Raw genomic sequence first — 23950 nt, forward strand, 5'->3', positions numbered from 1 at the left:
TATTTTCAGTGCCTTGTTTTCTTTTTTCTGCCTGTAAGAAACACTGCTAAATTTTTTTTTGGAATAACAAAAGAAGACGGCTGAGAAATTTTGAAAAGGAATGATTGGTAAAATTCTAAAAACTGGTTTAGACAGAAAACAAAGTCTAAACCAAAAACGTGTCTACTGGTAAGCAAGCACTTAAAAATCCCTCTGCCACCCCAAATTTCTATGTGTTTCTTAGATATTTTCTTACTGATTAACTGCCAGCATTAATAAAAAAAAAAAGATAACCAGATTGATACTAAGTGAGTTGCCTGACTCTAAATGACCAAGGACTTTGAATAATTGTGCTTGAGAAAGTTTATATTTTTGCACGTGTTAAAAAGAAAAGGCTAAATTTTGTTAGTAAGTGAATTCAGGTTGGAATAGAGGACTTGAAACTTAGCAAAAGCTTATATAAAAATATGAAACATTCACAAGTAAAATGACTGTAATTGAAATGAACTGCCTCCAAAATTCACCACTCATTGTCACTGTTTTACATTAAAAATGCTTTTATTTTAAAAATATTCCCGCATTTATAATTTCATTTACTAACCCAGGATTACACAGGGAACAAAGAAAGAGAAATTTCTATGCCTACAGTGATAAAGATAACCAGATTGAATTAAAAAAAAAGACCTAAGTAATACAGTTACATTAATTAAAGGTCATAAGGCTAAAGTTGCTAGTTATGGGTTTAAATCTGGCAGAATTCATGGAAAAGCTGATATTCTCTATGCTTTAGGCAAGAGTGAACTAATTAACTAAAGGCTTAGCTTTATCAGCATTGTCAAGTTCCCTCTGGACTGGTTAGTGTATATGCTTACTCTGACTCTTAGGCAAAATAAGCTTTAGGACAAGCTCTAAGAAAATTAGGCAAATAGCATTACAACAGGTACCTAATTTGGCATGAAATAAAAAAAGTAACTGCATTAAAATATTTCCTGGATGCTCTCTTAGCTAGATAAAAAAATCTAGTCTTTTGTTTATTCTCTTGGGAAAGTCAAATTTGGCTACACTGAGCTATTAATGGGTTCTCAAAACAAGAGTAAATGTTTGATAGCTCAAGTATGTAAACAAAGCATGTTTTGTAAAGTAACAATTACTTGAAAGGTAGGCGATAAACCTAAAGTTATCCAAATAAGTGAATGAACAATTTAGTCCCAAACGCATTAGATGATAGGAGACAGGACCATTACATTGCTTAAATTAAAAGAAAAAAACATGATTAATTAAAACATTAACACATACTGCATACTCATTTAGGAAGACTTTTGTGAGAATTCCAAGCCCATTTCTATGACCCCTATAATAAATTATAATAGGCTAAGTATCTATGAATGAAGGAAACAGCCCTTACAGAAAATATGTCTTTGTAACTTGGACTCATATATTTATATTTCCTTTTAACCATATCTATCTTTGCATGATCTCACTATTAATTTTAAGTCACTCAACATGCCTCACTAATGAGCCAGCAGACTTTTCTGGCTCTTGATTTACACAGCTGGAACCAAATGTTCCATTTAGAAAAACTAACATTATCAGCAATATTGGGAGAAGAGATTCTTACCATAAACTTACTTCAGGAGAGGAAACCATAGAGGAAGTTTTATCTGTCACTTGGAGTGCTCCAGGTATAACCTAGCATTCAATCTAAATGTAAATACTAACTAAGTTTGCTTTATTCTACAAGGTATACATTTCCTCAAAGGGGCCAACATTCAGAATTTTTGTAGTCAGTCCATATTAGATGAAGATAGTTCAAAATGAAAACAGGGAAAAGCTGGCAATATCTAAGCATAAGTATCCAAGGTATGGAGCTATTTTTATTGAACACATCATTATGAGGTGATTTTTCTAAGGTTAGTGTACTTCTTTAACTGTATTACTTACTCTTTGGCCTTTAGGACCTTGACTCCCAGGTGGTCCTCTTGCTCCCACATGACCCTACATGTTATGAATTAAAAAATCAGTCATAGAATTCATAGGAATGCTATCAGAAAAGTAGTCATAATCTTTCTTATCACATAATATAATTCACCTTAGAAATTTTAAAAATAAAATTAATCGGTTTCCTTAAAATATGTATTAATTATAAAATACCACATTTTGTTGCACTAATATTTAGCTTTTGAAATAGTCTAGTATCTGGAGAAATGTCATTTTTAGATGTTTATACCCTAAACAAAGATGGAGGGCTTATTTAATATTGATTGACCAAAGAGTTTATAGCAGGAACACCCCTGGAGTGAAGGAAGGAGGAGATACTCAGCCTTCTAGACTAGTCTGATATGCATGGCCAACCAAGAAACAATGACTATTATAAATTATAACAATTATTTATTATTGTTCTATATATTTATGATAACTTCATTACATAAAAATAGATTTTTTTCTGAAGCTATGAAGAAGTTTATAAATGTTTTAAATTAGCATGTCAAAAGAAACAGCCTGTAATGGACATTAAGTTTACTAAGTCAATTTATTAAGTCAATTTTAATGAATTAGTTTTATACTTTATAGTCTTTAATAAAGACTTATTTGGAAAATAAAATTTACCAATAAACATTCAGTATGATAAAAATGGACTAAACTTTAGGATTTGATATCTATCTTTTATCTATCTATCTATCTATCTATCTGAATAAAGAGACTGATAACTGTGCCCCAGACAATTCTTCCTGATTTTTTTATACTTATTTTTTAGTTGTAGTTGGACATAATACCTTTACTTCACTTATTTATTTTTATGTGGTTCTGAGGATCAAATCTAGGGTCTCGCACGTGCGAGGCGAGCATTCTACCTATGAGTCACAGCCCCAGCCCCAGTCCCAAGTCTTCCTGATTTTAGAAGACAACAACATGTCTATCAATATACTAGAAAATTAGGACTATTTTTAAAACAGAAGCATCACAAAACAGTATACACCATTTGTGATAGAAAAAGTTCTGCCCAGGGGATTACAAGACTGATCTTTTTCTTGTTCATGTCCACAATAACTATCAATTTCTGATAAGCAAAGTTTCTCTCTTCAGGGGAAAGAATTTCATTATCTTTCTGTAAAGAACATATGGAATATTTTCAAACCTCAACTTTTGTTTAATAAAGGTATATTTATTAAATTTTAATAAAGGTATATATCCTCTTAATTTTAACTGGTTAAGAATATTTGCTACTTTCTAAGAAAAAATATGTTGAAATTTATGATTTTTTTTGTCCATTTGATCTTACTCTAGTCTTGATTAGTGACCTGTTTTCTTATATATGTAATTATTATAAAGAAAGTTTAGCTGTTTTTTACTTTAGGTTATAGAACTGAAGTTGGTTTACATGCCAAGTAGGGGAGAGGAAATTCAAGATGCTGTCCAGGCTGTTTTGTATAATTAGGGAGAGCAGCAGTCACCACTAGTTTATATGACTTTTTTACATGAATTTTACATGAAGTAAAAAAAAAAGCAGCATAACAAAAGTGATGGGTTTAAATTAAAGCAGACATTCTAGAAAGGATATATACATACAGTATATTCAGTACTTACAGGTAATCCCAAAGGACCCATGGATCCTGGAACCCCAGGAGGACCTGGATATCCCTATGATTTAAGTATAATATGAAAAACACAAAACATCTATTGCATTTAAGTGTTTTCACTGAGGATAAACCAGCAATTATAAATAGACCAAAAAAAGAGATAACTTGATAAGCTCTTCCTCTCCTATCCAAGATAAAAGAGGCCACAGGAAAGATTTCTACAGAAAGACCACAGAACTCAAAACATGTTTGTGTAGATATCTATTCATTTATTAGAGGGTCTTTGCCTGGAAAAGAAAATTGCTAAGTAGGTCACATATTACAGTCTACTGAAAGAGAAAAATCATTTTATCTTCTGTAGATTATAGTATCTTAAGTAGTATAGTATGCGTGGGTGTTTGTTATGTTATATACATTAAGAAATCATATTTTTTGAGAAAGGGCAGGGAATTCTATAATTAAGAAACATGATTGTGTATAAATATTTTTACCTTTTAAATTTTAGAAGAAACATACTTTGTTATTAACACTGATTCTGAGAATGGTTTCAAGAAGTAATGATTCCTGAAGTTTAGTCTTATGTTAAATTTTCTAGCTAAAAGCAAATGGAAGATAGCTAAAAAAAAATCTTACAGAGCTTTTCTTTTTTTTAACCATACGATTTATTTTTATTTTTTTTAGTCATACATGACAGCAGAATGTATTTTGACATATAATATATACATGGAATGTACATACATCAATCATATTGTCTATTCTATTCTGCTGCCCTTCCTATCCTCCCTACTCCTTCCCTCCTCTCCCATCCTTTCTCTCTATCCAATCTAATGTGACACACTTTTTTTTCTTTTTCTCATCAAAACATCATATATGTATTCTGTATAACAATGAGGTTCTCCTTCCATCTTGAGTGCAACTCCCCTTCTCCCTCTTTTCCCCTCCCACCTCTCTTCCCTATTTAGAGGTAGGCTTCTTCTCATGCTCTTCCTCCCTATCCCATTTTGAGTCACCCTCCTTATATCAGAGAAGACATTCGACATTTGTTTTTTAGGGACTGGCTAACTTCACTTAGCATAATATGCTCTAATGCCATCCATTTGCCTGCAAATGCCATGATATTGTTATTTTTTTAGTGCTTACAGAGCTTTTCTTAAAAAAAAAATAAAAAATGCAACACATGTAATTTTTTTCAGCTGTTACTATCTTAAAGAAACAAGAGAGTAAGATAAATTTGGATACTGAGCTTTCAGGTGCCAAAAAATGACCTCATGACCACAAACTCATGGAAAAGTGGCAGTGATTATATGTGCCACGTGAATTATAAACTGTAGGAGAATAAGTAGAATTCTAATTGAATTTTTCTTAATCCATTTTTGCCAATTTATGATGATATAATTCTTCTAAATTATGCATGCTTTTAGTGACTTCTTGCCACATGGCATTCTGTAAAATAAAACAGTTTAAAAGAAAATTCTAATAGAAATTTATTATAACTGTAGCATTTTTCACTTAATTTTCAATCAAGGGAATTCTACTTCTGAAATGTTTACCTTCATTATTTTCTTCAAAAACATTTTTAAAATCATTTATCTCTTACCATAACACCTTTTTCCCCCTGGGGACCTAGTGGGCCTGGACTTCCACGCTCTCCCTTTTAAAACAAGAAAGAAAAAACAATAACACTGAATCATGTTAATTAATCATAATTGAGCTAAGGCTAGAAAGTCATCAGAATCATACCTTAAAATGCACATCTCATCCTAATTTTAAGTAATTTTTAAATTCACAAATTTTTTATTTTTATTCTAAATTGCAAGACTTACAGTACAATAAAAACGATCTTAAGATATTTTTAAGGAAAAAATACTAAAAGTCTTATTAAAATGAAGAAAACAGAAATCATGGTTGAACAGAACTTAATATTAAGCATGTATATACTAAAGTTTTGTAAGTAGAAGTGCTTACAATTTTATGAGACAAAGTATGAGAATAGTGAAAGTATGAAAGCATACTGAAAAATTAATCTATATAACCATTGAACAAAATTTTATTTCTTGAGTCTGTCTACCATAATTAAGTGCCACAGAAGTAATTCTGGAAAATCATTACAATGAAATCTACTTTAACAGATTAAAAGGATAAAACTGATCCACAATAAAATTCTTAGAATTGTCAAAACCTTAATGTAGAAGATGTAACCCAACATAGAAGTAACTAAGTCAGAGTGAAAACATTATAAAATTATCTAATTATCTCACTTTTTGTTAACTAAAAAAATCAGTAAGTATTAAGCATTTTGTACTAAATGAGAGTTAGGAGAGATATTTAAATAAACATAAATTCCACAGAAGTGATGTTAACAAAGATGAAACAATTACAGGACAACTGAATTTCCTTTTTACAACTAAATTTTAAACAGTGTAGTACTTATTTTAACTTCAGGAAAGAAGAAAGAAAGGGAGTCTGGAGAGGCTTTGTAGAGAAGATGGCAGTTTAACTGAGTCCAACAGTTTGATTTTTAATAAACAGAGAGAAATCCATCAGTTTGGTTTTGAATAAATAAGAGAAGATAACACTAGACAAAGAAAACAGTAAGAATGGAATAGGAACAAGAATATATGAGACAGGGGAAAGAGAAAGGTAAATTGGTAACTGCTCTTTCAAAATTGCTTCCTATAGGGGGCTTGCAATCATAAAGTAGATTTAAAGAATATTTAACCATATATGAAGACTGTTTCATACTTCCTTCAGGACCATATATTTATAACTAAAAATATACTCTTTTAAAAATTAGAAGTAAATATGCTATTAGCTGTATTTTAATATATTTAAGAGTTTCAGTAGAGGTAATATGTTAAAGCTATGAGTGATTTCTAATTATTATAAAATAGCATATGAAAGTCTCCTTTAAATTTAGCTTAGAATTCTTACTATAAAAAACAAAAAAAAGGAAAGAAATTACCTTTTCACCAATGCTTCCAGTTATCCCAACTTCTCCAGGTAAGCCAACAGGTCCCTTTTAGGAGAAAAAATATAACATATTACATTCTGTTGTAGCATCCTTATCTTAAATCACCCATAATTAATGTTTCTTTCTAGTCATTGTGAATTTTATTTTGCAGTAAAATTCCTCCTCATATAGGTATGTAGCCTATGACTTCATATCAAAATTAATTTACTCCATCAAATGTGTGTGTGTGTGGGGGGGCATTGTTTGACAGGCACTATATTGGGAGGCATTGAGTTTCAAATTCAATTATAATATCTGCCCTTGTGAATTGATGATTCACTGAATGTTATAAAACTCCTGCAGTTTTTACATCTACTTGATGTGGACATATATTAGTTTAAGAAATAATTTCTATGACTTTTTTTTCAAAGCACCTCAATACATGACAGAACAGTATGTGCTCATTAATTCATTCATTTACTCAAGAAATGAGTAAATGCCTGTGCCAGGCACTGTGCTGGTTGCTGATATTTCATTAGTCACCAAGTCAGAACTTAATCCCTGCCCTCATGGGTCAAAAGTCTTGAAATACAGAGATGAAAGCAACTAAATTGAAACTGAATAATTATAAATTGTGATATAAGCTCATAGAGAAAACAATGAGGCTGATGGGGAGAATAAAAGAGAAGGCTATTTTAGCAAAGATGGTCAGAGAAGAACTTAAGCTGGGTATAATCCCAGTGATTTAGGAGGTTGAGGCAGGAGGATCACAGGTTCAAAGCCAGCCTCAGTGATTTAGCAAGGTCCTAAGCAATTTAGTGAGACCCTGTCTCAAAGAAACAAATAAAAAAAGGCCTGGGAGTATGGCTCAGGGGCTAAGTGACCCTGGTTTCAATTTCCAGTACCCCAAACAAACAAATATGAGGAAGAAAAAAAGGCCAGCCAGCCAAGCAAAGAAGGGAAGAAGAGTATATTAGGTAGTACAAATAGCTTAATGAATGAATTTGATGTGTCAGAAAAAGTGAAAGGAAGCAATCGGTAACACAATTTCAAAGTTTATCTATCTTTGTCTTTGTGTATGCTCTATTATTTCTCCTTTAAGCACCATAGGAAAAAAAAGGAATAACAGAAAAAACTTTAGAACATCTCTTTCTTGTCTAAAGTTATAAGAAAATTACTTTCTACTTTTATTTAAAGACATAGGAAACATTTTTTTCCATAGCAATCAAGTAAAGACTACTTAGATTTTCATATAATAATATTTATTTGTATATAAAAGCACAGAATCATAAAAATTAGCTTTCTGGGTAAATCTAACCAAAATTAATACATGGGGCATGATTTTATCTATACAGATTCATGTTCTAATCCATATCAATATCTAGCTAACTGGGTATCAATTGATGGCTATATAACATAAATTAAGCATTTTCTATATGTTTGATTCAATTCTCACAACCACTTATTTGTTAGAATTATCAGAGTATCCCCTTTGACAGATGAAGAAGATGAATTAAGCAGCTTGCTGAGGCAGAGGAGTTTAAATAGTATGGATGAGTTTAAGTCGCTATTGAGCACTTGAGTTGTGGCAAGCAAAATTGATATGTACTGTAAATGAGACCAGATTTTGAAGACTTATCCAGAAAAAATGTAAAATACCTAATTAATGATTCTTTACACTGATTTTACACACACACGCACACATTTAGTTGTAGTTGGACACAATACCTTTGTTTTATTTATTTATTTTTATATGGTGCTGAGGATTGAACCCAGCGCCTTGCACATGCTAGGTGAGTGCTTGACAGTTGAGCCACAACCCCAGCCCCTATACTGATTAAAGTAATGCTTTAGATGTATTACTTTAAATGAAATATTATTCAAATCAGTTTCACTTCTTCTTATATTTTTAAGTGGCCACTAGAAAACTTAGAATTATGTATATGGTTTTCATTTGGGACTTGCATTATATTTCTCTTGGACAGGGCTAATCTTTACTCTTTCACACTATGTTAATATTACTGTTTATATCCTATTGAGCTTGATCTCATAATTTACCTTTGTGGTTTTTAAATTTATGTGAGCAGATACTTTCATTCAGAGGCAATTATTGGTCCATGCCTGGGTGGTTTTAATAATAAACATCAGTTTTTACATTTCTGGAGGCCTAGAAATCTAAGATCAAGGCACTGGTAGATTCAGCATCTATTGAGTGTTTGTACAGTGGTTCATAGATTGTGGAGTCCTCATGACCTCATTACCTCCAAAAGGCCCTACCTCCTAAAATCAAAACAATGATGATTAGAATTTCAACATATGAATTTGGGGGGAGATAAAAACATTCAGTCCACAATAACTCACCAGGTAAAGAATTCAACCAGATGAGGTGCTCACTGAAGTGAAAGAAGGTAGCTTTAAATACCTATCACAATCATCTGACTGGTTTTAGAAATAGAGAATAATTGTTGTCAGAATTTCCTTCTTTTGTTATGAATATGTGTATGTACAGTAAATATGTTTTTTCCTCTCATTCCTTTATCACATTACACAGAATGTATTGACTTTATATCCTAGTATTTAGATATTGTTAATTTTACATCATAAAAATAAAAATCACTCAAGGACTTTACCTTCTCTTTTAGATAAGGGGTTAGTGAGCTCTTGATTGTAGGCAGCATAGTTGCATCAGGGTAGACAGAATTATAGCTTTGTTATTGCCTTTATTTGAAGATTACATATGGTTTAAGGAGATTAAAACATTAAGAAGATTAACTTTTTTTATTGTCTTTAAGATTAAGTATGGTGTTTGGGTGTCAAGTTGATAGGAGTAGACTTATGATGGTTAAAATTATGTGTCAAGGTAACTAGGCACAAGTGCTCAGCTATTTGGTTAAAAATTATTTCTAAGTGTAAGGTATTTCTGGATAAGATTAGGTTGACTGAATAAAGCAAATTACCTTTCCCAGTGTGATTGGGTTTCATCCAATCTTTTTGAGAGTCTGAATAGAACAAAATGTCAGAGGAAAGGAGAATTTGCTCCTTGCTTAAATACTTGAGCAGGAACATTAGTGTCCTACCATCAGACTAAGATTTATACCACTGGTTCTCCTGCTTCTCAGGTCTTTGAACTTGGAAAGGAACCATAGGCTCTCCAGGTTCTCAGCCTCTTGGACTTGGACTGGAATTACACCATTGGCTTTCCAAGGTCTCCAGCTTGCAAGTGGCCAATTGTGGGACTTCTGAGCCTCCATAATTATGCAAACCCATTCTTTGTAAGAAACCAATCTACCTATATCCATATCTTATTGGTTTTGTTTCTATAGATAACCTTGACTAATACAGTTAAACACATCTGAGCAAGAACAATGATATAGAGATATCTGTTGTGACATAGTAAACAAAATAATATAACCTGGATACAGTTTTGATCTAGGGGAAAAAATAACTTGCTAACTCATGATGTGACTGAACTGAGCAGAAAAATACTATGGTTTGGATGTGATCTAACCCCAAGGATTAATGTGTCAGAGCTTGGTCCCTAAGATGGCAATTTGGGGAGGCAAGTAAGAAACTTTAAGAATTAGGGCTGGGGCTGGGAATGTGGCTCAAGCAGTAACGTGCTTGCTGGCATGCGCGGGCACTGGGTTTGATCCTCAGCACCACATAAAATAAAAAATAAAGATGTTGTGTCCACTGAAAACTAAAAGAAAAAAAAAAGAATTAGGCCAATAATCTTTGGTTGTGGGGGTGGGGGGGTACTTCCCTTGGCAGGGATTAAGGGAGTTCTCATGGGGCCTTGAATTAGTTTTCATGAGACTGAATTGTTTAAAGTTCAAGTCAGACCCTTGAATTACTCTTTGGCTCCCTTTCATATGTATTCTTGCCACTGCAATACCATCTGCCACAAGGTCTTCACCAGACCTGGACTAATGCTGATATCATGTCTTTGAACCTCCATAACTAGAGCTAAGTAAAGTTAAAAAGTTACTTAGACTGAGGTTTTCTATATTTTCCTGATGATTTATATGGATTCTTATATATTTAAGGGTATAAACTCCTTGCTGATTTTAGATGTTCTAAATTCCTTCTTGTGATTGTTCATCTGTGAGATTATTTTTGACAACCTTCATTCGTAATTAGCAATCTTTAATTCTGAGGTCATCATATCCAACAGTTTGTGGACTTATTATCTGTATTTTCTGCATATTGTTTATGAAGGATTTCTCTATTTTTTTTTTGTCATTAAGTAATGGGCATTATTTTCTCCTGGTGTGAGCTTTTCTATTTATGTCTTTAATCTATCTGGAGTCCAATTTTCACATATTGTGAGATAGGGATCCAATTTTTTTCCATATAGTAATTCAATTTTTCAAATACTATATATTTCAGTTTTTTTAACTTTTAATTTCTTTTTTTAATTTGTTCTTTTTAGTTATATATGACAGTAGAATGTATTTTGACATATATACATACATGGAGTATAACTTCTCATTTTTGTGGTTGTACATGTGGAGTTACAATGGTCGTGTATTCATATGAACATAGAAAAGTGGTGTTCAGTTCATTCTACTGTATTTTCCATTGCCATTCCCCTCAATTCCCCCAATTTTGCCCTGTCCAATCCAGTGAACCTCTGCTCCTCCCTCTAGCCCTCCACTCCTACCTATTGGGAGTCAGCATCTGAGTATCAGAGAGAACATTTGGTCTTGGTTTTTTGGAATTAGCTCATTTCGCTTAGCATGAGAGTCTCCAGTTCCATCCATTCACCAGAAAATGTCATAATTTTATTCCTATTTATGGCCAAGTAATATTCTATTGTCTATATGAACCATATTTTCTTTATCCATCCATCTGTTGAAGAGCAACTAAGCTGGTTCCACAGTTTAGCAATTATAAATTGAGCTGTTATAAACATTGATGTGGCTGTGTTACTATAGTATGTTGATTTTAAGTCCTTTGGGAATATACGAGGAGTTGGGATAACTGGATCAAATGGTGGTTCCATTCCAAGTTTTCCAAGGAATCTCCATACTGGTTTCTATATTGGTTGCACCCATTTGCAGTCCCACCAGCAATGTTTGAGTGTACCTTTTTTTCCCACATCCTTGCAACATTTATTGTTACTTGTATTCTTGATAGTTGCCATTCTGACTGGAGTAAGATGAAATCTCAATGTAGTTTCAATTTGCATTTCTCTAGTTGCTAGAAATGTTGAACATTTTTCATATATTTGTTGACCTGATTATATTTCTTCTTCTGTAAAGTGTCTGTTCAGTTCCTTTTCCCATTTATTAATTGGGTTATTTATTTTTTTGGTATTAAATTTTTTGAGTTCTTTATATATCCTGGAAATTAATGCTCTGAGGTATAGGTGGCAAAGTTTGCTCCTATTCTGTAGACTCTCCCTTCACATTCTTGATTGTTTCCTTTGCTGTGAAGATACTTTTTAGTTTGATACCATCCCATTTATTGATTCTTGATTTTACTTTTTGTGCTTTAGGAGTTTAATTGAGGAATCCAGTTCGTAAGGCAACATAATGGATATTTGGGCTTACTTTTTCTTTTAGTAGGTGCAGGGTCTCTGGTCTAATGCCTAGGTCCTTGATTCACTTTGAGTTTTGTGCAGGGTGAGAGATAGGGGTTTAATTTCATTTTGTTACATACAGATTTCCAGGTTTGGTGCCTTTGTCTAGTATAACTATTCAAATACTATATATTTCTTCTCCCCATTGATTTATGGTGCCCTACTTATAGTGGCTTATTTCTCTATCATATTCCATTGATTATCTTTGAAAATTTCTGTTTTTTTTCTAATGTTTTTATAGTTCATTTTACTATAGACAAAAATAGTAAGTGGAAAGAAATATGGACTATACAGGCTTTAAATTTATTTACTTTTAAAATACATATTATTACTTAATTTGGACCTATCTGCACATTTGTAAATAATAGGTGAATTAGATGAATACATTAGAGATGAAGTATATAAACTTCATTACATTTAACATGTAATTAATTGTAAGATGTATTGATATTTTTTGTACCTCTAAAAGGAAAAAATCTGCCAAGTAATTATAATTCACCACTGATTGTAAGAAATATTCTAATTTAAAAAATGTTATTATGTCAAGAAAAATAAGTATGGTAGACGTGTTACTGTTCAAAACATTCACTGCTCCCTTCTGTAGAAGGATTACATATGCCTGTGCTATTGATATCAGACTAGGCCACGTAACTTGCAGGGCCTCTCACCATAGGAAAAATACAATCTTCTATCCTACTTACATCAGGTTTCTCTATATAACTTATTTTGACCAAACAGAAATGTGTAGGGAAATGACATATCTCCCTATTTTTAAAATATCCAGTTTGTTTTTTCCTTCTGCCATGAAACTAACCATGTACCAAACAACACTGCTCCTTAAGCCTATGAGAATACACATTACATGTAACAGAGCCACAGGTAACCCATAGTGGATGGAGTACAAGTAAGAAATAAACCTTTGTTATTGTAAGGCACTAATATTTTGAGGTTGTTTCATACTACAGCATAACTTAGTCTAGGATGACTGAAGCAATATTCATTTTAAGATTGATGAAATATGGCTTTTATTTACATGATAAACAGGTGCTTTTCTTCATTGCTTTTTACCCTATGTGCTAATGGCTCTAAGGATAGTGGAGCCACATGAAAAAGGAGCCTGATTTTCTTAATCATCTTGTAGGGGAAAGCTACCTAGGGACATTGACATTGGACTACTAACACGAACAAAAATAACTTTTTACTGTGTTAAGCCAACAAAAAAATCAAGTTTACTTGTTCCAACAGTCAATGTTATCCTAAAATACAGTGAATTAAAATGTGTGTTGAGAGATCCAACATGGCAGCGGGCGCGGAGAGATCAAGTCTCTGACCTCTTCAGCTGTGCGGGCATAGGGAGTTGTAAACCTTCTAAATGCTGTTTGCTCAGGATCACTAGGCAATGCTGAGCTGATGTGGATCTGGGGCGAACAGTCTGGGCCTCTCAGAACACACACGGAGCCCGGATCGGCTGAATTCAAGCTCCCATTTGCCTGCGTCTCGCAGACAAACCACTGTGACTCAGCACTAAAGGATCCCACTGAAACAACTGGTCGGCCCTTCTGAACCTGCGGAGGTTAATACCAATCGAGCCTTCATAGGCAGTGGCAACAGGATTGAGACGGGGCTTGGGAGAGCCAGTCAGGACCCACCCATTGCATTGGTCACCCAGCAAAGGGAACGAACTGTCGCCATTTGCATGGGATACCACCATGGCACAGAACTGACATCACCACAATGCGGCAGAGGAGATAACTTCATTGAAACCAGCGGCGGCAGGTGTGTAACCCCCTAGCCCTTCCTCTCCACACAGCGGGGAAACCTTAAGGGCCCCTCCCAGCTCTCCCGTAAGGGACCCTCCCAGCTCTCCCGTGAGCGCGATAGTCAGACCGAGGGAATCAGGAAGAAATGAAAAACAATAACCAAAACCAACAGTGGGAAGTGCCTCAGTAAAGACAGAGGGCGGGGGAAAAGCTAATCATGGAGAAACAAACTAAATTAAAAAAAAAAGATAAATAATCAAACATGGCTGGAAGTACAAATCATATATCAATAGTAACTCTAAACGTTAATGGCTTAAACTCTCCAGTAAAGCGACATAGGCTGGTAACATGGATTAAAAAAACAAATCCAACAATATGCTGCCTCCAGGAGACACATCTAATTGGAAAAGACATACACAGGCTGAAGGTGAAAGGTTGGAAAAAAATACACCATGCATACGGTCCTCGTAAGCAAGCAGGGGTGGCCATCCTCATATCAAATAAAATCGACTTCATGACTAAGTTAATCAAAAGGGATAAGGAAGGACATTATATACTGTTAAAAGGAACCATTCACCAACAAGACATAACAATTATCAATATTTATGTACCAAATAATGGTGCTGCGACGTTCATAAAACAAACTCTCCTCAAGTTCAAGAATCAAATAGATCACAATACAATAATTATGGGTGACTTCAACACATCTCTCTCACCATTGGACAGATCCTCCAAACAAAAGTTGAATAAAGTAACTATAGAACTCAATATCACAATCAATAACCTAGACTTAACTGACATATATAGAATATATAAACCATCATCAAGTGGATATACTTTTTTCTCAGCAGCACATGGATCCTTCTCAAAAATAGACCATATATTATGCCATAGGGCAACCCTCAGTAAATATAAAGGGGTGGAGATAATACCATGCATTTTATCTGATCATAATGGAATGAAACTGGAAAACAATGATAAAAGATGGAAGGAAAAATCTTACATCACATGGAAAATGAACAATATGTTACTTAATGATCAATGGGTTACAGAAGACATAAAGGAGGAAATCAAAAAATTCTTAGAGGTAAATGAAAATACAGACACACATATCGGAATCTATTGGACACAATGAAAGCAGCTTTAAGAGGGAAATTCATCGCCTGGAGGTCATTCCTCAAAAAAAGAAAAAACCAACAAATAAATGAGCTCACACTTCATCTCAAAGCCCTAGAAAAGGAAGAGCAAAACAACAGCAAATGTAGCAGAAGGCAAGAAATAATTAAAATCAGAGTGGAAATCAACGAAATTGAAACAAAAGAAACTATTGAAAAAATTGACAAAACTAAAAGTTGGTTCTTCGAAAAAATAAATAAGATCGACAAACCCTTAGCCATGCTAACGAAGAGAAGAAGAGAGAGAACTCAAATTACTAACATACGGGATGAAAAAGGCAACATCATAACAGATACTACAGAAATACAGAAGATAATTAGGAATTATTTTGAAAACCTATATTCCAATAAAATAGAAGATAGTGAAGACATCAATAAATTTCTTAAGTCATATGATTTTCCCAGACTGAGTCAGGAGGATACACACGATTTGAACAGACCAATATCAATGGATGAAATAGAAGAAGCAATCAAAAGACTACCAACCAAGAAAAGCCCACGACTGGATGGGTATACAGCAGAGTTTTACAAAACCTTTAAAGAAGAATTAATACCAATACTTTTCAAGTTATTTCAGGAAATAGAAAAAGAGGGAGCTCTTCCAAATTCATTCTATGAGGCCAACATCACCCTGATTCTGAAACCAGACAAAGACACCTCAAAGAAAGGAAACTACAGACTAATATCTCTAATGAACCTAGATGCAAAAATCCTCAATAAAATTCTGGCGAATCGGATACAAAAACACATCAAAAAAATTGTGCACCATGATCAAGTAGGATTCATCCCTGGGATGCAAGGATGGTTCAATATACGGAAATCAATAAATGTTATTCACCACATCAATAGACTCAAAGATAAGAACCATATGATCATCTCGATAGATGCAGAAAAAGCATTCAACAAAGTACAGCATCCCTTTATGTTCAAAACATTAGAAACACTAGGGATAACAGGAACTTACCTCAACATTGTAAAAGCTATCTATGCTAAGCCTCAGGCTAGCATCATTCTGAATGGAGAAAAATTGAAGGCATTCCCTCTAAAATCTGGAACAAGACAGGGATGCCCTCTATCAACACTTCTATCCAATATAGTTCTCAAAACACTGGCCAGAGCAATTAAACAGACGAAAGAAATTAAAGGCATAAAAATAGGACAAGAAGAACTTAAATTATCACTATATGCGGATGATATGATAAAATATATCTAACAGACCCAAAAGGGTCTACAAAAAAACTACTAGAACTAATAAATGAATTCAGCAAAGTGGCAGGATATAAAATCAACACGCATAAATCAAAGGCATTTCTGTATATCAGCGACAAAACGTCTGAAACGGAAATGAGGAAAAACACCCCATTCACAATATCCTCAAAAAAAATAAAATACTTGGGAATCAACCTAACAAAAGAGGTGAAAGGTATACAATGAAAACTACAGAACCCTAAAGAGAGAAATAGAAGAAGATCTTAGAAGATGGAAAAATATACCCTATTCATGGATAGGCAGAACTAACATCATCAAAATGGCGATATTACCAAAAGTTCTCTATAGGTTTAATGCAATGCCAATCAAAATCCCAATGGCATTTCTTGTAGAAATAGATAAAGCAATCATGAAATTCATATGGAAAAATAAAAGACCCAGAATAGCAAAAACAACTCTAAGCAGGAAGTGTGAATCAGGCAGTATAGCGATACCAGATTTCAAACTATACTACAGAGCAACAGTAACAAAAACAGCATGGTACTGGTACCAAAACAGGCGGGTGGACCAATGGTACAGAACAGAGGACACAGAGACTAATCCACAAAGTTACAACTATCTTATATTTGATAAAGGGGCTAAAAGCATGCAATGGAGGAAGGATAGCATCTTCAACAAATGGTGCTGGGAAAACTGGAAATCCATATGCAACAAAATGAAACTGAATCCCTTTCTCTCGCCATGCACAAAAGTTAACTCAAAATGGATCAAGGAGCTTGATATCAAATCAGAGACTCTGCGTCTGATAGAAGAAAAAGTTGGCTCCGATCTTCATATTGTGGGGTCGGGCTCCAAATAGGACACCCATAGCACACGAGTTAATAACAAGAATCAACAAATGGGACTTACTCAAACTAAAAAGTTTTTTCTCAGCAAGAGAAACAATAAGAGAGGTAAATAGGGAGCCTACATCCTGGGAACAATTTTTTACTCCTCAAACTTCAGATAGAGCCCTAATATCCAGAGTATACAAAGAACTCAAAAAATTAAACAATAAGATAACAAATAACCCAATCAACAAATGGGCCAAGGACCTGAACAGATACTTCTCAGAGGAGGACATACAAGCAATCAACAAGTACATGAAAAAATGCTCACCATCTCTAGCAGTCAGAGAAATGCAAATCAAAACCACCCTAAGATACCATCTCACTCCAGTAAGATTGGCAGCCATTATGAAATCAAACAACAACAAGTGCTGGCGAGGATGTGGGGAAAAGGGTACTCTTGTACATTGCTGGTGGGACTGCAAATTGGTGCAGCCAATTTGGAAAGCAGTATGGAGATTCCTGGGAAAGCTGGGAATGGAACCACCATTTGACCCAGCTATTGCCCTTCTCGGACTATTCCCTGAAGACCTTAAAAGAGCGTACTACAGGGATACTGCCACATCGATGTTCATAGCAGCACAATTCACAATAGCTAGACTGTGGAACCAACCCAGATGCCCTTCAATAGATGAATGGATAAAGAAATGTGGCATTTATACACAATGGAGTATTACGCAGCAACAAAAAATGACAAAATCATGGAATTTGCAGGGAAATGGATGGCATTAGAGCAGATTATGCTAAGTGTAGCTAGCCAATCCCTAAAAAACAAATGCCAAATGTCTTCTTTGATATAATGAGAGCAACTAAGACCAGAGCACGGAGGAAGAGCAGGAGGAAAAGATTAACATTAAACAGAGACATGAGGTGGGAGGGAAAGGGAGAGAGAAGGGAAATTGCATGGAAATGGAAGGAGACCCTCATTGTTATACAAAATTACATATAAGAGGTTGTGAAGGGAATGGGAAAAAAAAACAAGGAGAGAAATGAATTACAGTAGATGGGGTAGAGAGAGCAGATGGGAGGGGAGGGGGGATAGTAGAGGATAGGAAAGGTAGCAGAATACAACAGTTACTAATATGGCATTATGTAAAAATGTGGATGTGTAACCGATGTGATTCTGCAATCTGTATTTGGGGTAAAAATGGGAGTTCATAACCCACTTGAATCTAATGTATGAAATATGATATGTCAAGAGCTTTGTAATGTTTTGAACAACCAATAAAAAAAATAAAATGTGTGTTGACATAAAATTTAAAAACTTTGTAATCTACCTCAACTGGCATTCAAACTCTATTCTTAGTTTCACAGAAATCATGAAATAAATAAAAATGTCAGAAAGTAACTGCTCCAAATTCTGGTTTGGACTGAAAACCAACTTTTTCAATAAATGCAAAAACGATCCAAGGAAAACAAAATTAAACTTACTTATCTGTTCATACAATAGTCCTGTGCTATAAGGGTTATAGAGGATAAGTTGCAGATTGGAATGATTAAAGTAAACTATGAAGTTTGTAATTCAGTAAGTTGGAATAAGGCAAATGAATATTTTCTATAAGCTAAGAAAAAGTAGAACTTTCTATAATGCAAAAGCAGGACAGGTTGTATCTAGCAGATAGTATAAGGAAGGGCCTTACAGAGAAGGCAGAATGAGTTATAGCTAAATGTTGACAAACTGCAATGATGAAAAGTGTTTTCCAAGTAGAGAGAATGATTTGAGCAGAAGATGGAAAGTAACAAATGATAAAACATTTGGCAATGTAAAGTTAATCCAAACTATCTGTGATATAGTACTTATTGTAGGGAATAGATTCTGATAAATATCTTGGTTGTATACTATTAAGGGCTCTGAATGTGAGCAATTTGTGTTCATGGTGCTTGCAGAAGAATTTGTATTGACAGCAGAATCACTGATGGTTTTGAGTAAAGGAGAAATAAAATATCATTTATACTTAAATGATAATAATTTAACATCACTGTATTCAATGTATGCAAATGGGAAAAATAGAAAACGAGACAGAAGGTATTGTAATATTCTGGATAAAGTTAATGACTCTTATGAGGGCAATGATAACATCAAAAGGAACAGTAAGATCAGTAGAAAAAGTCAACATCTGAAGAAAGATGGATAGTTGTGGCTATTTGAGTAGAGTTTTTCCTAAAATATTAATGTATGAGTCTCCATGGAAAAGTCAATTGTTAAAATCCTAAGAATGATGTACTATACCCAGTTATAAAATACAAACAAGGAGAGAATCTTCATGAAGATTCTCTGAAGGCATGAGGTAGAAGAGAAAGCAAAAAGAAGAGTCAGGTAGAAGAATAACCAGGAATGTTCAAGGAAAGTTAAGGACAAAGGTTTCAAGGAGAGAGATATCACTGTTATGTGGTAAGGGCTAAGCGTAAGAACTGAGACAGTCAGAGGGTTTGACAATTAGAAGGTTGATGGTGACCTCTAAGAACAATTTCAGTACTTTTGTGTGTTTGGATATGTTTGCCAAAGGATTAAGAATGCATGGGCACAGAGAGAGTGGAAAAAACTTGTACAGACTATTTTCTTAAATAGTTTGGCAGCAAAAAGCAGACATGATAACTGAGAACATGGTTTGCAAAATTATAATATTTAGAACCTAATTTTTGATCTGTTAGCCAAATAAAAAGATTCATCTACAATAGAAAAGCACCCTTCTGAACAAAAGGGAATTACATTCAAAAACTTTTTTTTTTTTTGCTGTTTCATTGAACAAAAATTTTAACATATGGATATTGAGGTCTAATCCATCATGATTGGTTGAAAAACAATACATTTGTAATAGAAAATTCTGGGGGTTTAATCTCCCCCACCACCACTAAGGGCTATCTCCTAGTCAGCTTCTCATCTCTAGATAGTCTCCCTTCACTGGGAATGCTCTGTAAGTCATTGAACTCACAGCTGGGAAGTAAATCCTATAACCTCCTCTTCCTTTTGATTAGAAGCAGTCTTTAAAAGGAAAAAACATGTTGCCATGACTTGTTCTCATATTTTACCCATGAAACAGGTACCAGGTATGCAAGTGAGAACCAAGGACAAAATACAAGCCAAGAACAAAAATTATATTCTCAATTTTAAAGTGCTCAAAGGCTAATTATGTATATGTGGAAATGGTCATAATTTATTTACATTTATTACCTATGTACCCTTAGAAATGAAGTATAGATATCTTTTATTTTTGTTCCTATTCACTTTTCTTCATTTCAAAACAAATATTGAAATATTTTATATAATTATTTTAGTTTTCTATTGTTTCAAAACAAACTATCCCCACAAAGTTAGTGCTTTAAAATAATACACACTTATTATCTCACAGATTCTGTGGTTTCAGAAATTCAAGAGCTGGTGGTTCTGATTCAGGATCTTTAATGCAGTTGTAGTCAAGATTTGGCACTTTCTGCAGTGATCTGAAGCCTTGACTAAAGCTAGAGAATCTATTTCCAAAAAGGCTGTTGGCAGGAGGTCTACTTTCTCACCATGCAGGCTTCTCCATGGGGTCTGATGACAAGGCAGTTGGCGTCTCTCAGAGCCAGTGATTCAAGACAGAGTGTAAGCAGGAGAAGCTACAGTGACCTAAGTGAGAACCAAGAACAAAATGTGGCAACAGTGACCAGCCACACACTCCATTAATTAGAAATGAGTCCATCCCACACTCAAAAAGAGTGAAATTAGAATGCATTTTTCTGAGGGAGAATAGCAAAGAATTTGTAGATAGAGTCTAAAACAATCACAATAACTAAATTTTATTCTTGGCTGGATTTGAGATTTTTTTTTTTATCTTTGAGTCCTTCCAATATTTTTCTTTAGTTTCTTCTGTTTTTAAGTTACATACTTCTAAAGGAAGACTCTAAATTAATGTTAGAATAATATACATTTTTCTAAAGATGAAGTGCATAAAATTTCCTTTTTATTTATTAGTTATGTAGCATCTGTTATGTATAAGGCACAATTTAGAAATAGGTAACTAAAACTAAATTATCAAATAGATAGTTTGCCAGAAGATAAAGTGCCACAGGGTATTAGAAAAAGCAGGAGCCAGCAAACTTTGTCTCTGAATTCTGTTTGCCTGTTTTTGACATAGTTCATTGGAACACAGCCACACTTATTTGTTTATCTGCTGTTTATGCCTGCTTTTACATGATGCAGGTAAAATTTAGTAGTTTAGACAGAGACCATATAGCTTACAAAATTCAAATAATTTCTGTTGGATATTTAAAGAAAATACATATCAATTAATCAAAGCCAGAACTTTCACCTTTAAGAAATGCCAGCGCTATACACTTTTATGATCAAGAATTTTCATTAAAAATGTTTTAAAATACCAATTTCACATCTAACACACAATAAAGGTCATGACAAAGCTTTCAGCCAGAACATGTCATGTTTTAGAACTAGAAACTATATAATAATTGAAAACTTTCACTTTTTATAAAATAGGATATGTAATCATCTATTTAAAGATTTTATTAACTAAAGCCAAAATTCAGAAGGCCAAAAAGCCTGATGTAAAATAAATTACTTCTTAGAATTGAAATATTATCTTTTCCAAAAGTCAGTAAGATATTAAACTTCTATTTTTTAAAAAGTAACCACATTCTATTTAATCACTAAGGAGTGAAATAAAATTAGACTGTTTCCTATTAGAAAATAAAATATTTTAAAACATTTTCATATGAAGTTTTTGTCTTGAAAATTGTCTTTAAAAATGTGCCTTAACTGTTTGTCTAGAATGCCTCTTATATTGTTTTGAATCTTCTTATCGATGTGAAAATGATGGCATTTATAGGATAAAGAATCTTAGACATCAAAACTCTTCAGATTCATTTGAAAATGAAATATTAAAGGCCATTTCCCTAGAATTTAGTTCTGTTTTATCTTAGAAACATATTAACTTCAATACTTATATTAATATTTTCATTCATTCTCTTTTTAAAAATACACAAAAGAATTTTAGAATTATAATTACTACAGAAATGGTAATAATGGGGTCAATTATGAATTGCTGACATTTGACCATTTTTTTTACCTTAAAATGATAATTTTATATAGTTCAATTTAATACAAACTTGTGATGAGAGGGGAAATAAAAGATCAGCCAGACATAAGAAATGCCAATTTCAAGTACTAAACAGAACTGTGTGTTCCCATATTTAATATTTATTTCTCCACCTCAAGTTCTCATACTTTCACACTTTTGTCCAAGAAGATGATGGTATAAAGCCATGTTAGTCTAGACAAGGCAAAGAAGTAGAAAAATGAAAAATGATATGTAATCTGCCTGGATAAGAAAGAAGAATTCCTTTTCAGATACAATGATTATAAGATACCTATGGGACACTGTGGTAGAATATTCAGTATACAACCGAATATGTGGATATGTAGATCTAGAGATGAGACATCTGTGGATCATCAGCAAATAAATGGTAGTCACGATGTAGAGAGTAGAAAAGCCACCAAAAAAAAGTATGTAGACAGAAAAGGAATAGAATGAGAATAATAACATTTTAAGCATAGAGTTGGAATAAAAATTTAAGGAGTTGACTTTGTAGAAAGAAAGTGATCTATCAAAAGCAGGATACTGTTTATTTTTCTTTGTCCATAATGTTTCTTCAGAGTTTTTCATTTGTTGGTAATTTTAAGACTTGACAAGAATGTATGAAGCCTTTCTATTTGTAAATACATTACAGTTTTCAAATAGTTAACTTTTGGATCACTCCACTCCTATTTTCATATGAAATCTGTAAACTAAGAATTTATTTCTTTAACAGTGTAACTTGGGGCAAGCTACTTTAGCTCACCTTGCACCACCCTTCATTGTTTAGGAAGATCTAAGTGCGTTGGTCTGTATGAACTGTAAAGCAGAGATGAGACTTTATCCCTCATGCATAGAATACTGTTTAGAATAAGAAGAAAATAAGAAAATAAGTACAAGAGGAATGAATGGGTTAGCATATTAAATAGAGAAAAAGTGTTGGAAACAGAGATAAATTGTCCACATCTCCTTATAAAAAATATTTATTGCTCCCACAATCAGCTTCTTCAAGGTTTAGGTCTTAGAAAGAGACCCATATCCAAACATGATTCAGGCAGAGCCATAAAAGTCTGGCCATTTTGGCCCAGTGTATGACTACTCTGGTGGGTCATATGTATGCATAGTTCTCCCAAACAATCAGAGTGACTAAATCCCAGAGAAGGGAAAACTCCTAAGATAAGCCTGATATAGCCCAGTTAGGAAAAAAAAGGCATCTGATGTTTGTGAAGGGAACATCTATACAGAGGCTTCTAAAGATTCTGAATTGCTAGATCCTGAACTCTACACGTTTACAGAAGTAGCCTATCCTTCCTCAATATAAACTAGCTTCATTTTCTAGTATGCCCTCTCTCTTAAAAGAAAACATGTACTTCAGTTAGGATTTAATTTAATTCATTTTCATTAATTAGGGTTAAGTTGAAGCAGATGACATCTGGGAATTGGTATTCTCATTTTAAGTAGAAAAGACTATACTATAAAGGAATAAGAGATCTAGCTAGTATGCTGGTAGGAGTGAGGGGAGAACACATGGGACCTAATTCTATAGGTATCTGATCAAAGGAACAAAAATAAAAAATGACATAAAATTAGATATGAAGAGTTGGTTAATTGAGGAGCACTTACCCAAGATATAGGAATTAACATCCTGGGAAGCACCCCAGGAGATTGTACAAACTCCCTTAGAGGTTCCAAGCTATGAGGTGAGCAGTCCTATCACTTGGGCCAGAAGACTGGAAGACCCTATGGTATTAGAGACATCCAT

General features: G+C 33.7%; 1 protein-coding gene across 1 annotated transcript in view; it reads right to left on the minus strand.

The window, feature by feature from the left end:
- The window catches only part of Col24a1 (collagen type XXIV alpha 1 chain), a 393162-nt gene that overhangs the window by 151867 nt on the left and 217345 nt on the right, over nucleotides 1-23950 (minus strand). The window contains exons 26-29 of the mRNA XM_046443140.2: nucleotides 6520-6573; nucleotides 5155-5208; nucleotides 3565-3618; nucleotides 1921-1974 (exon numbers count right to left, since the gene is read on the minus strand). Coding sequence (XP_046299096.1) covers nucleotides 1921-1974; nucleotides 3565-3618; nucleotides 5155-5208; nucleotides 6520-6573 — 216 coding nt within the window. The remainder of the gene's footprint in view (nucleotides 1-1920; nucleotides 1975-3564; nucleotides 3619-5154; nucleotides 5209-6519; nucleotides 6574-23950) is intronic.

The sequence above is a fragment of the Marmota monax genome, unplaced genomic scaffold (genome assembly GCF_021218885.2).
Source record: "Marmota monax isolate L192 unplaced genomic scaffold, Marmota_monax_Labrador192_F-V1.1 WCK01_AAM20220418_F8-fsc00046, whole genome shotgun sequence".
NCBI lineage: Eukaryota > Metazoa > Chordata > Mammalia > Rodentia > Sciuridae > Marmota > Marmota monax.